Below are 21,125 nucleotides of genomic sequence, written 5' to 3'. Positions count from 1 at the left end.
GTTAGGTTTAAAAATAGAGTCACAGTGGGACTGCCTATTAAAAATGAATAATAGTTATTATCCATCCATGGGAAAGGTTAAGGGCAGTGCGCTGATGAAGCCGAACACTTGTGAGATGTTCCTATTAAACCTCATACAATTTGTTTTTTCTCTGCATAGGTTTCTGTTTTGAAAAATAGGATAGGGTAGTACTGTGTTTAATATTAATGTATAGGTGTACATATAATTTATGATTACATTCTGAAAGCTGCAAACAGCCTGTTTGTAATTGATGATTCATTATTGATTGGGCAAAGAGTAAAAGCAGTAAAGAACAAGGTCCCTTGATGAGCACCGCTGGCACTACGCCTTCAATCCCTTTTCTTCTTTCAAAGCTAAAACACCCCACTGGGAAAAAAACACAACCACACAACAAGATACAAATATATCAGGTGGTTCACTTTGTCCTTGGACTTGCTGAAAGCTCTAACCACTACATAAACAAGCAGATGTCCTCAAAAAAAAAAAAACAGCAAACCCATAATGTCTTTTTTTAACCCCAGGTTAAGGCCACCTTTAACCTGTTATGAATTATGAAGCCTTGCTCTGCTATTGTGGAACCAAAGGTATACTTTGAAACAACTGGTGCTAAAAATAAAAAATAAAATAACACAATAACAACATGGACAGACAACAAAAATATTTAGGTTAAAGATCTATCATAATCCTCTCAACTCTTTCACATGATGGTGTTGTTTTGATAGACGTAGCTCCAGTTGGTTTAATTCTAAAGGAACAACACATGCTCAGATTTCGCTCCCCCCATGATGTAGGAAGGGGATCTTATTATAATATTACCACCCCTTAATCTGCACATTTCCACCCATGGTGCCGTCAATTTGTTTTTGCAAGAGACAACGGTGTATCAGTTCTAACGCGATGCCAAACGTTTGAGCAAAGCATGCTAACTGTTCTGTCGTCAGAGGCGACAAGAGAGCAGTGGATTTATTGATTTATTTACTTTATATTATGCTGCTGCCACACAGATCTAAAATGAACATGCGATTTCTTCCCCAGCTGTTTACCTTCACAGACATAACCGACTGTTTTTGTAACTTGTGTGTTTTTAACATAAACGGTTGCATTGGACAGTTTAAGCACAATAAGACATGAACGAGTACTTACTTTAGTATTCACATGCGGGTGACAGCGCTTTCTATTTTTACTAGTTATAGCATGAGATTAATATGAATGAACATCAGAAGGTATCTTTTTTCAGACGCAGAAAGATGTCAATACACATAATAAGCGTTAATCTGCTCTCTGCATTATGATTGGTCAGAATGCCTGTCAATCAAACTCCCTGTGAAGGGTCAATTGGGCTGGTTTTGTTACGGAGACCTGGCAACCCTGTCTGTATTACTACTTTGGTCAAAAATAGCAGATACCAAACATGCAAGAGGGCAGATCCTGGTCACAATGGTGTCAGTCATCTCAGTTTAGAAAACTGTAATGTAGGGGATTCACTCCTGTATTCAAATGCAGTTCTCCCTCACAAAAAAAGGTTTCAGAAACAAGTACACTACCAGTCAAAAGTTTTTGAACAGTAAAGTCCCTTTTGCTCGTCAAGCCTGTATTTATTTGATCCAAAATACAGCAAAAACAGTAAACTTTTGAAATATTTAACATTTTTTTGTAGTATTTTAAAATTACTATTTGAATATATTTTAAAATGTAATTTATTCCTGTAATCAAAGCTACATTTTCAGCATCATTACTCCAGCCTTTAATGTCATATGATCCTTCAGAAATCATTCTAGTATGCTGATTTGCTGTTCAAGAAACATTTATTATTATTATCATCATCAATTTTTAAAACAGTCGAGTACATTTTTTTTCAGGTTTCTTTCAGATCAGCGTTTATCTAAAATAAAAAGCTTTTGTAACATTTTACACTACACTCAAAAAGTTGGAGTCATTTCTGTTTCTATTTCAGATAAATGCTGTTCTGATGAACTTTCTATTCATCAAAGAAACCTGAAAAAATTATACTCAACTCTTTTTAACATAATAATAATAGTAAATGTTTTTTTGAGCAGCAAATCAGAATATAGTACTGATTTCTGAAGGATCATGTGACTGGAGTAATGATGCTAAAAATTCAGCTTTGAAGTCACATGAATAAATTACATTTTAAAATATATTCAAATAGAACAGAGTTATTTTAAATAGTAAAAATATTCCAAAATTTTACTGTTTTTGCTGTACTTTGGATCAAATAAATGCAGGCTTGGTGAGCAGAAGAGACTTCTTTAAAAAACATCAAAAATCTTACTGTCCAAAAACTTTTGCCTGGTAGTGTTATTATTACCTTCATTTTGTGTTTCTATGTTTTACTAAACAACATTTTCACCTTCCAAAGCAAATTTAAATGTTTGTTCAGGAGTCTTGTTATCATTACCAGGTGAAACTCTCTCCTGATGTCTTCACGTTCACATATAAACTCACACACTACTAAGGCGCAGTATATATGCTAATGTATTATAATCCAGTTCCTCTGCCCCTGTGGCCAGAGTTGAAGCCCCTCCTCCTTTCTCTTCTACACCTACTTCAGCGCTTTCATTTGCCTTTATTCAAGTGCCATTAGCGCACTGCTGCTATTCCTGGCTCTGGACAGGCTGGAGCTTGGATCATACAGGCTTATGTGCTGCCAACCAGAGCAGAACTAAACTGTTTGTGCAGCCCCCCTCCCCAGCATTAGCGGCGGCCCATCCCCCCGTCTCTGCTCCATTGCTATACAGCGGATATGCTGTGGTTTTTTCAGTTGCACACTCATGTTGACTTGTGCGAGCGGTGACATATTAATGCCACATTAACAGATTATAGCAACATGATCGCAGGTTCCGTGTATTTATTGTCGAGCATGAATCACAGATGCATGGATTAGCATTACGATCAATGATATCGCTACATGACATTTATGTACTGATATGCAAAGCAGAAAAATTAGAGTTGGATTAAAGTTGTGAATTATTACAATTAAAATAATTGTTTTTTTTATATTTTATGTAATTAATTCCTGTAAAGGCAAAGCTAAATTTTCAGCAGCCATTACCCCAGTCTTCAGTGCCACATGATCCTTCAGAAATCATTGTAGAAATAATTTAAAGAAATATTTCTTATTATCAATGTTGAAAACAGTTGCACTGTTTAATATATTTTTTTGCAGAAACTGCAATACATTTTTTCAGCATTCTTTGATGAATAGAATGTTTACATTTAAAATTATTTGATCCAAAATATAGCAAAAGCAGTAATACTGTGAAATATTTTTACTATTTAAAATAACTGCTTTTTATTTGAATATACTTTAAAATGTAATTTATTTCATTTTTTGGTGAAAGAAATTATAGAAATTAATGTTTATTTAACAAGTATGCTTTAAATTGCTCAAAAGATGTTTATTTCAGATAAATGTTGTTCTTCTGAAATTTCTATTTATCAAAGAAACCTGAAAAAATTCTACTCCGCTGTTTTTAACATAATAATAACAATAATAACAATTTTCTTTTTTTTTTTTGGCAGCACATCAGAATATTAGGAATGATTTCTAAAGGATCATGTGACTGGAGTAATTATGCTAAAAATTCAGCTTTGAATCACAGGAATAAATTACATCTTAAAATATATTCAAATAGAAAACACTTATTTTAAATAATAAAAATATTTCAGTATTTCAATATTTCATTTTACTGTTTTGCTGTACTTTGGATTAAATAAATGCAGGTTTGGTGAGCAGAAGAGACTTCTTTAAAAACTTTTGACAAGTAGTGTATATTTATATATAAATATTTTAAATAATTAAAATACATAAATTCATAAATTAATTAATAATTATTAAATAAATAAATAACAACATAAATAATATGCTAACAATTTATATTTAGAATAATATAATGAATAATAAATAAATAATACAAATATAAATATTTTAAACATTTAAATTCTATATTAAATAAAAAACATTTTTTTCTTTTTTTCCAGCATTGCTGGAGCTGTGCATGACAATTTAAACAACTGAATCACTATTTATGCATATACATGTATGGAACAAAGTGTGTGTTTTTATACACCTTCTTTGGTTTTAATTTGTTTTGTTTTGAAAAATCTGATTTTGGGAAATTCATTTTATATTAGTGTATTCAGCCACATCCATTAACTGCAATTATTTGTTTTTTTCCCCTTATATCTTAACCTATAAGAAATTTGCTATGTATTCAGCAGTGAAAAAAATGAATGGTTCTGAAAGCAGTATATGCATTTTAAAATATAATGCAACTGAAACTTATATTAAGCAGTTCAGCATCACAGTGCATTGACATACGCATGAAAAGAGGTACAATTTTCCATATTTCCACCCTCTCATTCCATACTGACAGCTACTCTCAGCTCTCAGAAAGGCTCTTGGCGTCACGCTGACACGTTAGACATTACTATGGCAACCAATGTAGATATATCAGATATTGACTACACTGAACAAATGTATTCAAATTCATCAACTGCAAAATGCCATGCATACAGTCACATTTGAAAACCAAATCAAAGCTGGGCTCAATATGAACACAAAAGCATCAGCTGAACGCATAAATTAAACATAGATGACACAAATTGGACATTTTGTGAAGGTGTAACACTTCAGTCAACAGACAAACTCCTTCTGGGAACTGTTTAAAGAGAACAAAAGATGACAGACCAGCAATGACAACATATGGTTCATATGAATCATAACAACCTATCAGAGACCTGTCAGATCCAGATGTCAGACTCGACGGCAGCGAGAACGGGCTGATACAGGCAGACCAAGAGTGCTTGAGCTGTGCCATCAAACCAAAGATGCTGGCAGGAGAGGTGACAACCTGAATGCATATCAAACATAAGAGAGACAGCATTAGAAAGAGACGGTTATGATTCTCCTACCGCAGATTTTAGAACAAATACAGACATTTGAGTAGGAATAGAACACGGTACACACTGCAAGCTAATCGTGGCATATGGTACACAGACTATTTAGTGGATCGACACTTGGCTGAACACTGGAGAGTGGAATCTCAATATTGGACTGAAGGAATATCACAGCCCAATTTCAACAGTGCTACGTTCTGTTACCAGCTGGCAAAATGTTGAGAATTACGGGAAGAGCAAAACGTGGTTAATTGCTGCAAGACACCAACGGATTATGTACATTAAACCAAAAAATACACAGTTGTCTCTCCATATACAAATACCACGAAACAAATTAAACAGATCTTTTCGTCCTGCGCGGTGCAGTCCGGCTGCCAGCAGTGGCCCACGCAGCTAAACGGACTCCTATATTAACTGCTACCAAGTCACAAAATGAGTGAGAGAACAATGAAGTCCATTGTTATGTAACGCACTAAAGATTCTAATGAAGGGCTCAGATAATTAGAAAGAAAAAGTAGTGAGACAATCAAAGCACAATGGCATGTTTGTCACATTTTTTTTCAGCTAAAGGGCATTCGGCCTTGCGATTTGCAGGATGGAACAGTCAGAAAATGAGGATGGTCAAATGAGTTCACTTCACATGTGTTCATTAATGCTTTGGTCTGCTCTGAAAATAGCATCTAGCTTTCTTTCCTATTAGAAAAGTAATAAATCAATAACAAAATCTCACTAACTGCACTTCCATACTCCATTAGGAAGCAAACGTAAATCAAAATGGCAGCTTGGAGCTTTAAGCATGTTTCCCAGTGTTCACATTGTTGTAATAACGAGCTATTTAGATGTTATAAACTGGCATTAGTCAGATGAAAGAGAGGACTAGGCAAGAAAGCGCCCAAGTCTTAAACTCTAGCCTATATTTCTTTTTACTGGGACAAAGCCATGAGACCCTTCCATCAGGGATAAGGCATTAAGTGTACTTTCGTTGTAATCTACTGCCTTCCTGCCGTGTCTTAATCATGCAGAATCTGCGAGAAACTGTTTCTTGCATAGAACTCACCTCACATGCTCTCTCAGGTCGGTCTGTTTCCCAATGTTGTTCTAGGTAAATACACACTAAATCGTTGTTTACTAGATTTTGATTCACAAGCTTGCGATTCAAATCCGATTTAATTCGATGAGATTTAGTGTTGATTATTTTTGACATTTATCAGGTATTTTCTCAAGGAAGAAAACTCTTTAAACTAATGCTGTTATATGACATTACTATAATATTGAAGGTTAAAATGAACTGATTTGATGAGTTTTTATAATAATAAGGTTGTAATACTAACTTTACAATTACATGACTATATTTCTACTTTAATTCGTTTTTTAAAAACTGATTTCAAACACAAATTAAATATTGAAGAATGGTAAAAATTATATTGAATATGTTATATGGTCCATTATTTATTACATTCTCCTCACTAAAGTTCATGCTAACGACCGTATGGTCACGGAATGTTTTTTCTGAGGTAAATGTGACGTTACATGACATTGTTTACACTGACGTCTTTCCGCGGTTGAAACACCGATTGAGCGATTACAAGAGACAGGATACGGATTTCGGTAAGTTGTACTCTTTTTTAAACATACCTACGGACATTCATTCATGGTTATTTCGTTCTGTAACCGAAGGAGACACAAATCTGCCCTATGCTTATTAACACTGCTTTATAATGCATTATGCATATGCTAGAGGAAAAGAAAACACCATGTAAACTTTTCTGAAAAGAGACAGTTTCCCTCAGAGATACATTCATATAAACTCCTACCCCAAATTCATTATTTAGGAGTTTCTTCCAATATTTTGTGCATGGTGAACAGTGAGATTGATCTGCCTGCTACAGTATTTTCTCTTTTTTATGTCAGTCTTCAGCATTTCTGGCCTCTGTTAACAGCATTGTACAGACTAAATATAATAATAACGTAATATTTCCACACAAATGACATTTTGGAATGTGAATGCATGGGGCAGTCCATATCGTCGAGCCCTGTAATGTGAAAAAATTGCAAAAAATGGGACTGATGACCCAACAATTCTTTCTTCTGTTTCTTAATTTGACATCTTTAATTTCTTCGTTTACCCCCCAAGCCCATGCACAAGTTCTATCTGGTTCAATGGCAATGTGTTTACAATCGGTACCGCCGCAATGGCCGACTTTTGGATTGATGACGTAATGTGAAAACACTTTATTGTAATAAAATGGACATAATTTGAAATCTAAGACTAGGAAGGCTAGACTAATCCATTCTTTGGATTTAAGAATCGATATCGTTGAGTAAAAATGATAATTAAAATTGAGTAATAGATATTTTTGTTTATCCCTGTTTACTGTTGCATTTGCACATTTGCTCTCAAAACTATGTTCAAGTTAACTTTCAAAATAAATGCATCTCAAGTGTAAACATTAAACGGGTTATAAACCCACCTTTACATTTTACATTGATGTATATAGAATGCATTTGCATTGATTAAATACAGAGTGTTTTCATGACACATTATCAGTCTGTCATATTGGCGGCACTGAACGTAAACAATCCCACTGAACCGAATGAAACTTGCATATTTTGCTGATTATTGCTGCTGAAAATAGTCAGTTGTTGTCATGTTTTGGGCTGTACTAAACAGTCAGACTGGAAGAAACATATGGAGTACTATATATCAAAAGTTATAGCAAATCAAGGAGAAGAGTGCAAAAAATTGTCTGAAGAACAAAAGGCAAGAATCTTGACAACATTTTGTGTGTGTGTGTTTTTTTTTTTCCATTTCTGGTCAGGTAGGTGAAATATTAGGCTAATATCTTAATTAATACTGCTTGTATGTATCTTTACCACCTATCAACTGTAGTTTGTCAAAATATTGCACCCTTTCCTGCTTACTAAGTCCTTCTTTACATGATTTAGTGGCTTTCACATGTTTTTTTGTTGTTGTCTGTTGTTTATATCCAAGTATTGCCAATTTGGCTGTGCATCCGGGTAACTTACCAAATTGTTATGTAAGTGCAAACCCTCTAAAGATATTTGTATCCATCTCTGTTGTTTACTGTTGCATTTGCGTGTTCAAGTTAAAATACGTTCAACTTTACAAATCTCAAGAGTAAACACAAAACAAATTCTCTGTAAACCAACTCCTACATTTACATTTTGCATTGATGTATTCGGCTTGTATTGCATTGATGGAGTACATTTTTACCAGTTTCATCAAGTATTCCCTGTGAATCAAATTCTGATGCATGATGTTGGTGTTGCTAGCATCATGTTGCACTGCTCTATCACATTAGTTCCATATTAACAAGAACATTTACACTTTTTAAATGTAAAGTGCATGTTTTAGTTGTTAGTGGTAACTGACAGCATTCCAGATTCTGTATTGCACTCCGAAAGTTCATTTAAAACAGAAATGGATATAAGCTAGAAGGCAGCCTTATCTGGATGGAATTCACACAATAAAATTTGACCTTTGGCAGACCCAGAACTAAACTTAATTCCTCAGCTCCAGAAACTGGCTTCAATATTCAGATAACTTAGAGCAGTAATAAATAATGCAGTGACATAATTATTCCTGTTCTCCTGGTGTCTCAAAACACACAATCAAGTGGATTTCTTTATATTTCTTGCTCTCAACAGTGCAAGGACTTACACGATGAGATCTTTCATTAGATTAGTTGTAATTGGGAAAACGCAGACATCTAACTCTTCATGCAGAGAATGGACCGAGGGAAGACAGTGGCATGGGATAGGCAATGGAGAACTTGGAACGGCGGGCTTACCCATTGCCTCCACATCAGTAAACCGCTGGCCTACTTTCTCAGCTTCTATTTTTAATGAGTCCCTCCAACACCCGCACCGGAGCTCACCAGTCAACAACCTGTCACAGCCACAAGAAACCTAATGTAAAAGGAACATAGAGTAATTGTAATAAATATTAAAACAGTGCTGGTTTAGTGGCCTCTAGACATGCCAACAGCTGGTTCCTGGCTCCAGGATCCTACGAAATTTATGCGGGTGACTCCTGGAGACGCTGCCAGAAAGCAATGTGTATCTGGATAGAAATACAGTGCATTTTATTAAGGAATAAGCCTGACCTTTAGTAATCCAGATGTGTGGAATAATTAAAGTCAGTCCATCACTTTGTTTTCCTGATTTCCCTGCATGCAAGAGTTTTGAGAAATAACCAAAAACAGATATACACCAACTCATAGCAACAAGGTAATTAAGGACAATGAGGCCATAATTAACAGGCTGCACTAAAAAGAAAGACATCACACTCACCTTTACATATAAACACTCTGGCATGGGCTCAGTCTCCCACTGGGAAGCGTGGCATTGGATTTAATTTCCTTTCTGCAGGCAGGCTGGAGGACACACCTGTGCTTTTCACGTGTCCAGCACACAACTTCAGGGCGAAGGAACCTCTCCAGGAAAACATTACAAAGTCCCAAAATCTTCTTGAGCTCAGAAGGTGTCATATTCCTGCTCTCACCCATCAGAAATGAAAGAATTGAGTTTTATTCTGGGAGGAGCTTGACACGTTCGCAGAGCATGACTCAGTGTGTTGGGAAACTAAAACTACACTGAGTCATAAACAAAAACATACCATCAGAAGCTTATCAGTGTCTGGTGTTTTGAACCAATTGATTTTTTAGGAAAAACTACAAGAGAAACACTTTAATACTGAAAGATCTGTGGTTATAATTGCTGTATTTGGCCATGTGGAACATGGAATGGCTTTGGAAGAGAAGAAAGGAAAGATCTTCTTTTGTTTGGTGTATGAAACTTATCTATTTGCAAAAAAGGTGGTACTATGTTGTGGGAAAGAGTCCTACACCTTCATATTGATGCTATTTTTGAACTTCTAGTTTCTGTTTTTTGGTCAAATGCCTAAAATAAGGTCTGTGGTTCACAGAAGCTTAAAGGGATAGTTCACCCAAAAATTAAAATTCTGTCATTAATTACTTACCCTCATGTCGTTCCAAACCCGTAAGACCTTCGTTTATCTTAGGAACACAACTTAAGATATTTTTCATGAAATCCGAGAGCTTTCTGCCCCTCAATAGACAGCAATGCTACTTCCACGTTCACAGCCCAAAAAGGTAGTAAGGACATTTATACTCACTCCCTTGCAAACTATTCTAATTCAAATTGTCCAAATAGTACATTAAATAAATATTGAAAGAGTTGTTGGAAGCTTAGTGGTGTTGAAGTTAATGTCAGTGTCAAGGAAAAAATTCACATGCCACCTTATTAAACTCACATGACCAGTTTTGTCTTGCCATTTAACCAACATTACCAAATTTGTTAGTTTAACAAATTTTTACCTCAAACTCCAACGTTTTTTTCCCCAATGACCGTCAACTGGTGTTGCATTCATAAACACCATAGGTGTTCCAGAGCTACTGAGGGCAGCAGGGAGGCTTTTTAGTAAGGTAAATAAGAGGCAGCAAAACATAAACACATAATTGACCTTCGAAAAACCCGCTCTCCTTAGTTACTGTTGCTATGTCAGACAAACAATGCCGCTCTCACACTACACATCACTACACAACACGCAGAGCAGGTTACTTCTGGTATGAAACGAGGTCTCGGCTTTAAAATTCTTTTTTTAAATAAATTCAAAGAATAATCACCATTTTGTGGCTCTGACAGATCACTGTATTGCCTTATTAGATCAATCGACATGTGAACTGATCATCTTTCTTTATTTATTTAAAGCACAAAATAAACATCAATGAACATCAGAACGTATTTTATTTCAACCACAGAAAGACGTTAATACATAGAATTTTTCAAGTTTAAGTCCACCAAAGTTAATCAGAATGGCGGATTCTGTGTTATGATTGGTCAGATCGCCTGTTAATCAAGCTATGTGCGAAGGCTCAATTATTTAGTACAGTGGTTCCCAATCATATTCCTGGAGGCCCCCCCAAAACTGTACATTCTGCATCTCTCCTTTGTCTGACACACCTATTTCAGGTCTTGGAATCTCTACTAATGAGCTGATGATCTGAATCAGGTGTGTTTAATTAAGGAGACAGGGAAAACATCCAGTGTTGGGGGGCCTCCAGGAACGTGGTTGGGAACCACTCATTTAGTACACCTTCATCCAAGCAATTACTGATTCCTCGATTTTGAGTTCTCTACTAGACTTGATTGGTGTTAAAGTTACAACTTAAGCCGGGCTCACACTACAGGATTTTTAAAATACTAACCAATTATGAAATCTGGTTGCAGCGCACACAAAAGGAGAATCTTTGCAGATTATCTTCCCTGAAATCTTAAACATGCACACACTACAAGATTTGAAAATTGTGGCGCATCACACAATACAAGATATTATTAAGATTATCATGCGAGATGGAGCACCTCACGTGATCTTACGCAACCGATCGTCATTTCAGCAACTAATGTTTACAAATGTTAGTTAACGTGCTAGCAGCTTTATGCACTTACCCGGTATGTTCAAAACCGAGACAATTTCACTCCAGAGCTTTCCTTACTCCATGCGGTTGTGGTATGTTTTCAACATATTATACAGAAAGTGTTACTACAAAAACATGAGAAGCAGTTTTCTCCATCTCCACTATCCAATGAACTGTACAGCAGCTGTTTTGTGGTCGCGCATTGGCTGTTGTGAAAGTAATGACAATCATAGCTGTGATCATCCCGATTTAAAATCCTAAATATAAAACATTTGATATGATCGGGGCGCCCCCGATTTGTGTGAGAGCAGATCGGGAGGTGCAAGATTCGATCTGTGAACATCTCACATTACCAGATAATCCGTGCCGAACATCGGGACCTATCAAGGTGCTTGACAAGATTTTTGCTCTGATTCTCGGGAGGGGAAAATCGGGGCAAAATCAGGCTAAAAATCCTGTAGTGTGAGCCCGGCTTTACGCCTGCTAACTGTAAGGTCGCTGGTTCAAATCTACAAAAATCAAACCATAAGAAATTACAAGTGACCCTTTAAAAACACTGGAAGTGATTCCATAATGCTGCAAAAAGTTCCAATGAATTTTTGAAGAATTAGAATGTTCATCATTCCCAACATTCTACAAATCCTCACCTTCAATCTGTTATTGCATTCAATATTTAGGCTTATGTGATAATACTTTCAGCTAGCAATGAAAGTGTACTACTCTCGGCTACAGGTTAATGCATTTAAATACATACATGCCTACCAATTTTCTCCCAAATCAGCTAAAAAAAAAAAATTAAAAAAAAAAATGCAAAAAAATATGCAGACTCCTGTTGTGATGAAAATTCAGTTCTAAGTTTATGTATATAATTTTTACTTCACGTAAAGGAATAGTTCACCCGAAAATGAAAATTCTTTCGGTCCAAACTCATAAGACCCATGTTCATTTTCAGAACACAAATTAAGATATTTTTGATTAAATCTGAGAGCTTTCTGACCCTGCACAGACAGCAATGCAACTGACACATTCAAGGCCCAGAAAGGTAGTTAGAACATCTTTAAAATAGCCCATGTGACATCAGTGATTCAACCATGTTATGAAGCTATGAGAATACTTTTTGTGCGCAAAGAAAACAAAAATAACAACTTCACTGAACAATTTCTTCTCTTCCGTGTCAATCTTTGATGTGCGTTCATGAGAGTACCTCAATGCATTTTAATGATGTTCTTACTACCTTTCTGGGCCTTGAACGTGATAGTTGAATTGCTGTCAAATGCAGGGTCAGAAAGCTCTTGGGTTTCATCAAAAATATCTTAATTTGTGTTTCGAAGATGAACGAATGTCTTACTGGTTTTGGAACGTTTTTGGGTAAACTATCCCTTTAAACATTTATATGAGGTCCATGATAATGGTAAGCAAAAACCATTATCAGGATTCCAAGTTCTCTATCTTTGCGGCAAGACATTACTTTTGCACAAATGGGATGCCAAACACCCATGGCGCAAACACAGAGAGGGCCTAATTGAGAGCTTGTTGACAGGCTGGTGGCACGATCCCAGTTTTGCTCCTTTCAAACCGAAAGTCTAGGGATCTCTGCTTGATTCTCTGATTCAGCGAATAAACTCGCTCGGGTCTGTCAGAATGGAGCTGAACCCATCCAGAATACAGACTCGCATGAACTCGATGACCCTCAAGCTGCATGTTTTAGGTCACACACATGGAGCACAACACAACGAATGCCGATTAGGGGGTAATTAATTTTAATTTACAAACACAGTCATGGCTCTGTGCGACCGGAGAGGGCGGCTACCGTCTCACACAGTAATGGAGTCCGTTAAATTCACCGGAGCCCTTGCTTTAACATTCAATCTTTATAGCACAAAACAGCCCCTCCTCTCCTGACTACTCTTCATGCAGAACCATGAGACCTGTTACCATGGAAACGTCCTCAGAGATAGTGCGGCTGCACAAACATGAAATGCTTAAATGCCTCCGTCAAGCACGTATCGAACTGAAACGACGCTGCTTGGAATACAAGGGAAGTATCCTTTATATTCGATCGAGAACACACAGGCGCCAACTGCTTCTGGCAGCCCAAGAGCTCGAGCCATCTGCACATCACACACAGCCTGTCAATGTTTGTTGTTTTAATTCAAAGTCTTCACAATCGGGGCTTTTGCAGTTCCGCAGGGAGCCACGCAAAGCAATCAATTTCAAATACAGAAGACGTTCAAGAACAAACAGAACATTTAGGCTTCTACACTAGCTGTAGCTATACGCCAGACAGGTTTGATCAAAATCTGAAGATGCATTTGCTGTTTATCAAGTGTATTCAAGGTATACAACATCCAGAGTACCTTCCATATAACTAATATGTGACTAGCCAAATATGGGCTTTGGCAAGCTGTCCTCGTTCCTCCCATGCAGCCTGTAGCACTGAGCACCCTCTTTTTTTATTCACACATCTCTGGATCTGCCACCATGGTTACGGAGGTGAAGGATGAAGACTGACAGAAGAACAGCAAGAAGGAGGTGAGGGACGGAGATGGAGAGAGAAGAACCAGGGCGGAAAAATGGAGTCGCGAAGAGGAAACCTGCTAAAAAACTGGGTGGGGAAATGGGTTGAAAAGAGGGAGATGATGAGTGAGAAATGATGTGACAGGTTCGCCTGAGCGGCTGTGGAGTGACCTCATTGGCGATGACAGGGCTCAAGGAAATAAGTGTTAATTATGAAACATCTGAACGAGCGGTTATCCAATATCGGTTTTGATATTTAGATGAAAGAGGGATCGATATTCAAGGTGTTTTACCACCATTTGCCTTTAATACAGCTTCCAAACTTGGAATGGATTCATACTTCTGAATTGTCTCCAGCTGAATGTTGTCAGAACATCAGAACATCTGCCAGTTGCTTCAGAGATGTTGGAGGAGAGAATATGCTTCTCTCCAAAACTCTCCACAGTGGCTTGTAGGCTAATATCCAGGCACACACTTTAGATATACAAAGACTGTCAACTCCTATTACTTATGAATGGGAGAAATTGCAATGCGCATATGACAGAATATGCCCCGCCTTCTAAAGAAAGAGCCAGTTGCTGATTGGTAGAAGCTCCAGCTCCTATCCACCTTACTTTTCCCCGTAAGATGGGGTGTGGCCATTTGTAAATTTTAATGGGTCTGGCTTCCGGTCTCATCCACATCCAGCTATTTTTAGCTGTACAAAACAGCTCGTTTCGCTGCTTGATATTGCAATGTATTATCTTAATTATAAACACTGCATTGTAGTGTTTTACTGTTTACTGCATGTTGTTATTCTTCACGTTATTTCCCTATAGCAGCTAATGAACTGAGTCTCGCCCATAGGCTTACTTCCGCACTGAAGAATAAAGTGGATAGAAACAAAGACTTTATATGTAGGGAGACTGTGCACTCCTTATATTTATAAATGGGAGAAATCTCAACGCTATGCGCGAATAAGTCCCGCCTTCTAAATGAAAGAGCCAATCGTTGATTAGTAAAGTCACCACGTCACTGCAGCTCCCATTAGAAGCTCCACTTCTTATAGAAACAGGCAGCGTTCGCAAACCCGCGCTCATGACTGCGCATGTGCATTGGTTGCTCTAGCCTGAACATTTTTTTTTACAATATTGGAGCATAGTAAACAACGATTATGAAGCAGTTGTTTTCAGATTTCATTGGTGATTACAAATCTGAAATTTAATTGTAAGCTTGGTGTTTCCCCATTCAAAGAGATAGGAGCTGCACTTGCATGCCCGAGGGGCATTTCAAAGATGGCCGCAGAGTGAAATGACTTGCCTTAAAGGGACTTTGATAGAAACCTGAGACTCACGCTTATAACTGCACATGCACATTGGCTGGTCTAGTCTTAAAAATAAGCATTTTTAATGTCATTCGAGTGTTAAGAACAACATTCATAGGCAGTTCATTTCAGATTTTGTTGCTGATTTGAAATATGTAATTAAATAACACTACCTGGTCCTCTGGGAACTTTGCGCAAGATGCAAAATAAGTACATCTTACTGCAGTTTCCAGAAAAAATGAACACTGTAAAACAGCGAGCACTTGTAATCGTTTTTGTACACAGTTATGGTTACAGCTCCATATGTTTCGCTTTCCGGATGTAACATGCTTGCTGGGTAGCTCAGCCGACATGGAATTAGACTTGGGTACGAATCCCGTCAAAAACATTACTCACGATGAAAGAGCTAAAAGAGGAGAGATTGAAAAACAATATCAAATGTCATGAATCGTACATGGCGGTACATATTTCACGTCTTATTTATGAATGGGAGAAATTGCAACACGCAATATGGCTGAATATGCTCCGCCTTCTAAATGAAAAAGCCAATCGCTGATTGGTAAAGTCATTGCGTCACTGCAGCTACCGTTAGAAGCTCCAGTTCCTATCCACCTTCTCTTTCCATAAGAGCAGACGCAGCCATTTGTACATTTTATGGGTCTGGCTTCCGGTCTCATCCATGTCCAGCTATTTTTAGCTGTACAAAACAGCTCATTTTGCTGCTTGATATTGCAAATTGATGTGCCTTACCATGTTATTTTAACATATCTTAATTATGAACACTGCTATTGTAGTGCAAACAGTTTCCAATTATAAGGATAATAAGGTGGATAGAAACCTGAGACTCGCGGTTAAGACTGGTCTGGTCTTAAAAATAAGTATCATTTGCACTTTAGGAACAACATTAATAGGGCAGTTCATTTCAGATTTTGTTGCTGATTTGAAATACGTTATTTAATTGCGCTCGTGGTCTCGTGATGAAAACGTACCTCTGGAAGTTTTTACAGAAGACTCAAGAAACATTCCATTAAGTACATATCACTGCAGTTTCTAAAAGAAATGCTGTCAGACATCAGAAGCAGTAAAACACCAAGCAGTTGTAATCGTTTTCGTACACAGTTATGATTACAAAGCTTGCTCGGTATCTCAGCCGGCACGGAATTTGACTTAGGATGAGGAATTCTTAGGTACGAACCTGTGAAAAACATGACTCACGATAAAAGCTGAAAGATGTGAGATTGAAAAACAAGCTAAAACGGCATGCTTGCAATTGTGTTTGTGTCACATTCGCTTATGTTCATACTATCTGGAAGGTTTAGATGAAGTGCAGAAGCTATGTTATTTTAAAATGTCACAGAGCGTTAGAATTATAGCGCAACTTAACGAACATTTCAAGTCAGGACTGCGGTGACACATACAAAACCAACATCACATAAAACATACCATATGTACATTCATCTGTTCAGGGAAAAACCAAATGAACACTCTTTTAGCGCCACCACACTTTCTTTGAAATGGACTTTGATTCAGGTCAGGTGATTTGTCTGATGAGGACAGATGTGAAAGTTCATCTTGGTTCAAAATTGTCCAGGTTTTATGATCACTTTTTTTGCATTTTAGTGTTGGTGTCTGTGATCTGTGAAGTTTTAGCAATTGCAGCTCTTTGATTGACTTTGTAAAGGCTGCACCTTCTTGGTTGGTTTTTCAAAGTTAATATTGAGGTTTGCTGTCTCTTTGCTGCAGTAGGTTTTTTTTAGACAAAATCCATTTCGGTGTTTAACAGTTCCGATATTTCACTTTCACTTTTTGCCCACTATCTTTCTTCACTGCCTTGCTTTGAGTACACAGTCATCATCATAAAGACTGTTGTTTTTAAAACACAAAACAACTGGGCTGTTAAGGTTGCAAACGCTCCTGCTAAACAGGCTCCCACGATTTGTCATTTCTGTAAGCCTTCTGTAAGTCTGCCATTTCAAAGACCACTTGAAACAGCTGCTGAACAACTTAAATTACACGGATATACAACCAAAAGAATATAGATAAGAAGATAATCACAACATGACATTAACCCACATAACATCAACCCTGTAATAAGAGTGTTCATTTTGTCCAAACCCTGTATATGTAACAATTTAAACCAACATGACATTTGACCAGATTTACTGCATTAATGGAATTTCTGATCCAATTGCGTACAGTTATTACAAAGAAATAACTGTAATTCCTTTGAAATGATTTACCTTTTCTGTTGACTTCACAATTCCCTTTTAAATTCCAGTCAAACCAAACAGTTTACACAATCCAATCTGTTCCTGGTGGACAAGCACATTTTTTTTTTTCATTAATTCATATTGAATTTTCCTTTTTCACATTAAAAAAAAAACTCTGCAGAAATTAAAATGGTTGTGAATGGATTCTGAAGCATTTGATTTTTCAACTTTACTGATATTAAATAATGTGTACACTAAAATGCTGACTTCAAACACTTATTTTGGAGCAATATTAAAGATGCTTAAGGCATTACCAAAAATTCAGTTATTTTGAACTTTCTTCAAATTCAAATATTACAATGATTTCTGAACAATCATGTGACACTTAAGACTGGAATAATGGTTGTCAAAAGATATATTTTGAAATATATTAAAATAGAGAACAGTAATGAATGGTAAAATCATGAAATGTGAAAACATGCATCATCGAGGCTGCTTGTATTTCCGTAACTGACACTAAGCAGAGTGACCATTTCTCTTTTATCAGGCCAGCAAGCACAATTATGAATCAGACTAACACCTTTAATAAGCCTCAACATTCTTTGAAAATACCATTTCCCTTTATTTTCATTCAGACACCCACAGCAGAATGAAACCAAAAGGACAGTGAAATGAGATGCGAAGTGAGATGCCAAGCCTTGTCACAACAAATACTGAAATCTGTGCTTAGCGCTCATCTAAACAAAAGCATAAGGGCAGTAAGACCACAGTCTGTATTTGAGTGAAGGGGTTGTTTAATATCTCCCAAAATCACTGGGCGTTTAGGTATGCCCCAAGCACAATTTTATGACCTGGGCCTCATCTGGTATCATTACACCACACGTAAATAACAGCTGTAAATGTTTCATATGGAGGCAGTACCAAGGTGACAAAATCTAATCTATATATGAGAAAACAGCTTAAACCTTCATCTTATTTTGAAACTATAGCAAGTCCCATCTGAGAATTATCAGCCTCCCTTGTAAATCCCTTGTAAAAATGAGTCCTGAATCTCATTTGAATGAAATGGCTAACTATTCTCAAACACAAATTCAAAATGACATAATTGCAGTTCTCAGCCCAAATAATAGTAGTTAAGTCTAATGTACTAAAACAATAGAAATAACCACCACAATCAGATAATCCTACAGTCCAAACAGAATCATGTTAGAAGCTGCTGTAATTATCAGATACAAACATGTGTGATGACACTTTCTGTATTATTGTGCTAACTTAGTATCAAACAGGCTAGTTATTAAACTATTACTTATTAGTACATTTTTTTATGCAGCTATTAATCAAAGCAGCCTTTTGTTATTGTAACACTTTTACAAAAGCTACAGTACATTCAATGGTTAAGAAATTCAGGCATCATGAACTTCCCTTTCCTGTGAAGTAAAACTACTGTAATGTAGGTAATTATTTTAAAGTGCCAAAAACAACATTGGGGAAAAACACAACTAACCCCCATAGATTATCGAGCACAGTCTAACACGTTCCAGCCCACCACATGCTAGCGAACTCTTCCACATGCCGGATTATCCGGGTTAGAGATTACATTACATGAGGTTGTTATAATTCCTGCATGTTTTTTCCTCCTCACAGAGCAGGATTTATATTTGCCAAAGTGCATTTGGAGAAAAGATGGGCAATTGTAAAAAACATAATACCAAAAAAGGGATCTTTTTTTTTTTTATGAGACTTGGAATGGAGTTTATATCTCACAATTCTGACCTTTACTGAGAATTGAGAGGGGAAAGATTTATAATTTTGAGATATGAGCTCAGAACTGTGAGAGGACACCACAAAAAAAAAAAAACAACAACAAAAAAAAAAAGTTTGGGAGACAAAATGTAACAATGGCCTGACGTTTGTTTTTCCACTTTACTGTGTGATCTAATCCTTGTTTAATATTGACTAAAAGACATTTAATTCAAATGTCCACTTAATCTTTGATGTTTGACCATTTCTTTCGATAGAAATGCTACAGCCACTGTAATTTCTTGAATATTAAAATGTGTAAACTCAGAGTGAGGATTTGAACTTTTATTCTGAAGTTGCGCTGAACAGTTAGCATATTAAGAAATATATTGATGTATTCTCCTGGCCTGTGTAGGTTTATAAATGATTTACCTTACAAATCTGATGAAATGGCGCACATTGTGTTTCCAGATGAATGTTATAATAAAAAGAAACTCACTGCAATATGCAGAGATGGAGTCTAAGACGGTCTGCCAATGTAACTACCACTCTGAGACGCATGTACGTAACCCACAGGGATGTAAATAATAAAAGCGCATATTAAAGCTGCAAAGCATATATTAGTTTAGCTGAATCGTAGCGCTTGTGAATTTACAATAGCATTATGCTTTATTTTAATTTTTAAATGGGTTCGATACATCATGCAGCCCTGGAAAAGAGTCTAATAATGCATTTCATGCATTCTCATCCATGGAATTTGAGCCATTTCCAGTATTCTAACGGTTTCTCAACACGGGCAAATTGCAGTTGAAGATTTTTTTTTTTTTTTTTTTTTTTTTTAAATCAAATTACGAATAGAGCAGGGGTGGCGAACGTCAGTCCTGGAGAGCCGCAGCCCTACAGAGTTTTGCTTTAACCCTAATCAAACACACCTGAACAAGCTAATCAAGGTCTGAAGGGTTACTAGGAAGCCACAGACAGGTGAGATTTTATTAGGGTTGGAGCTGAACTCTGCAGGGCTGCGGCTCTCCAGGACCGGAGTTCGCCACCCCTGGAATAGAGGAACCGTGACACCTCTATCACATGGTATTGTAACAATGAGAATTTAAAAAAAACAAAACAAAAAAAAACAAAAAAAAACACCATGAACGTATCACTATGCAAAAAAATATAAGGGCCATTCTACAGACTGGTGCAAACTGCTGTCAGACAAAACACACACACTTAAACAGCATTTAAATATTCAAATTTTAGATGTTTATTAAGATCTTTTATCTATTGAAACCCACAATAATATTTAAAATATAAGTAATATAAATCCTGCATTTTTCAGTGTCACTACTGAAACGGTATATGTTTTAGTCTAACTAAACCCATAAATTGTGAACAGGAAATATTTCTGTGTCGCCCTCTCACAGCTACAAGGTGTGAGTACAGAGGTCTCATCATTTTGAGGTAAATGTGTTCACAAGTCTGAAAAATCTGTGTGTAACTTTAAGGAACGTCATTACTGAACACTTTTTTTTTTTTTTTTTCCTGTAATCAAACATTTTTTTTTGGGGAGCTATTCCATAACATTTAGTTTTTATATGTATACCGCTGTTCAGAACTGTGCTAGCTTACCATGTGCTGAACATCTTTGAGCCAGCTTCAAACGCATCTACAATTGTTAATACCGAAACAGTCAAGACCAGAACATTTAGCGGAGTTTCGGCAGTGATATCTTTTTTTTGTGTTATCTCATAGAATTGTCACGACCGAAACATGGCATTATTGTTTCGGTAGTGACAAAAGGGAACACACAATCCTCATATTTGGAGGAAATAAAATATTAGTACATTTATGCAATTTTTAGCAATTTGGTATGTTTTAGTAGCGTTTTAGCAAGTTAAAATTCGACTGTGATGTGGTTGCTACCAAAGCATACCAAAGCAAAAGCCTTTTGTCAAAAAA

General features: G+C 36.7%; 1 protein-coding gene across 11 annotated transcripts in view; it reads right to left on the bottom strand.

The window, feature by feature from the left end:
- Nucleotides 1-9,470, bottom strand: part of cspg5a (chondroitin sulfate proteoglycan 5a) — a 53,681-nt gene extending 44,211 nt beyond the window's left edge. For 4 of the 11 annotated variants that reach the window (XM_051130517.1, XM_051130522.1, XM_051130525.1 and 1 more), the window contains exons 1-4: nt 9,256-9,469; nt 9,069-9,131; nt 8,754-8,871; nt 4,783-4,895 (exon numbers count right to left, since the gene is read on the bottom strand). In XM_051130517.1, the coding sequence (XP_050986474.1) occupies nt 4,783-4,895; nt 8,754-8,768 (128 nt within the window). In that variant the 5' untranslated portion in view covers nt 8,769-8,871; nt 9,069-9,131; nt 9,256-9,469. Of the gene's footprint in view, nt 1-4,782; nt 4,896-8,753; nt 8,983-9,068; nt 9,132-9,255 lie in introns of those variants that run through there. The other 7 variants (XM_051130521.1, XM_051130524.1, XM_051130527.1 and 4 more) reach the window with 5 other exon arrangements.
- Between the last annotated feature and the right edge of the window lie 11,655 nt (nt 9,471-21,125).

Source organism: Labeo rohita, chromosome 16, assembly GCF_022985175.1.
Source record: "Labeo rohita strain BAU-BD-2019 chromosome 16, IGBB_LRoh.1.0, whole genome shotgun sequence".
Classification (NCBI taxonomy): Eukaryota; Metazoa; Chordata; class Actinopteri; order Cypriniformes; family Cyprinidae; genus Labeo; species Labeo rohita.
The sequence above is the reverse complement of the archived record's forward strand: the minus strand, read 5'-3'. Positions and strand labels throughout refer to the sequence as shown.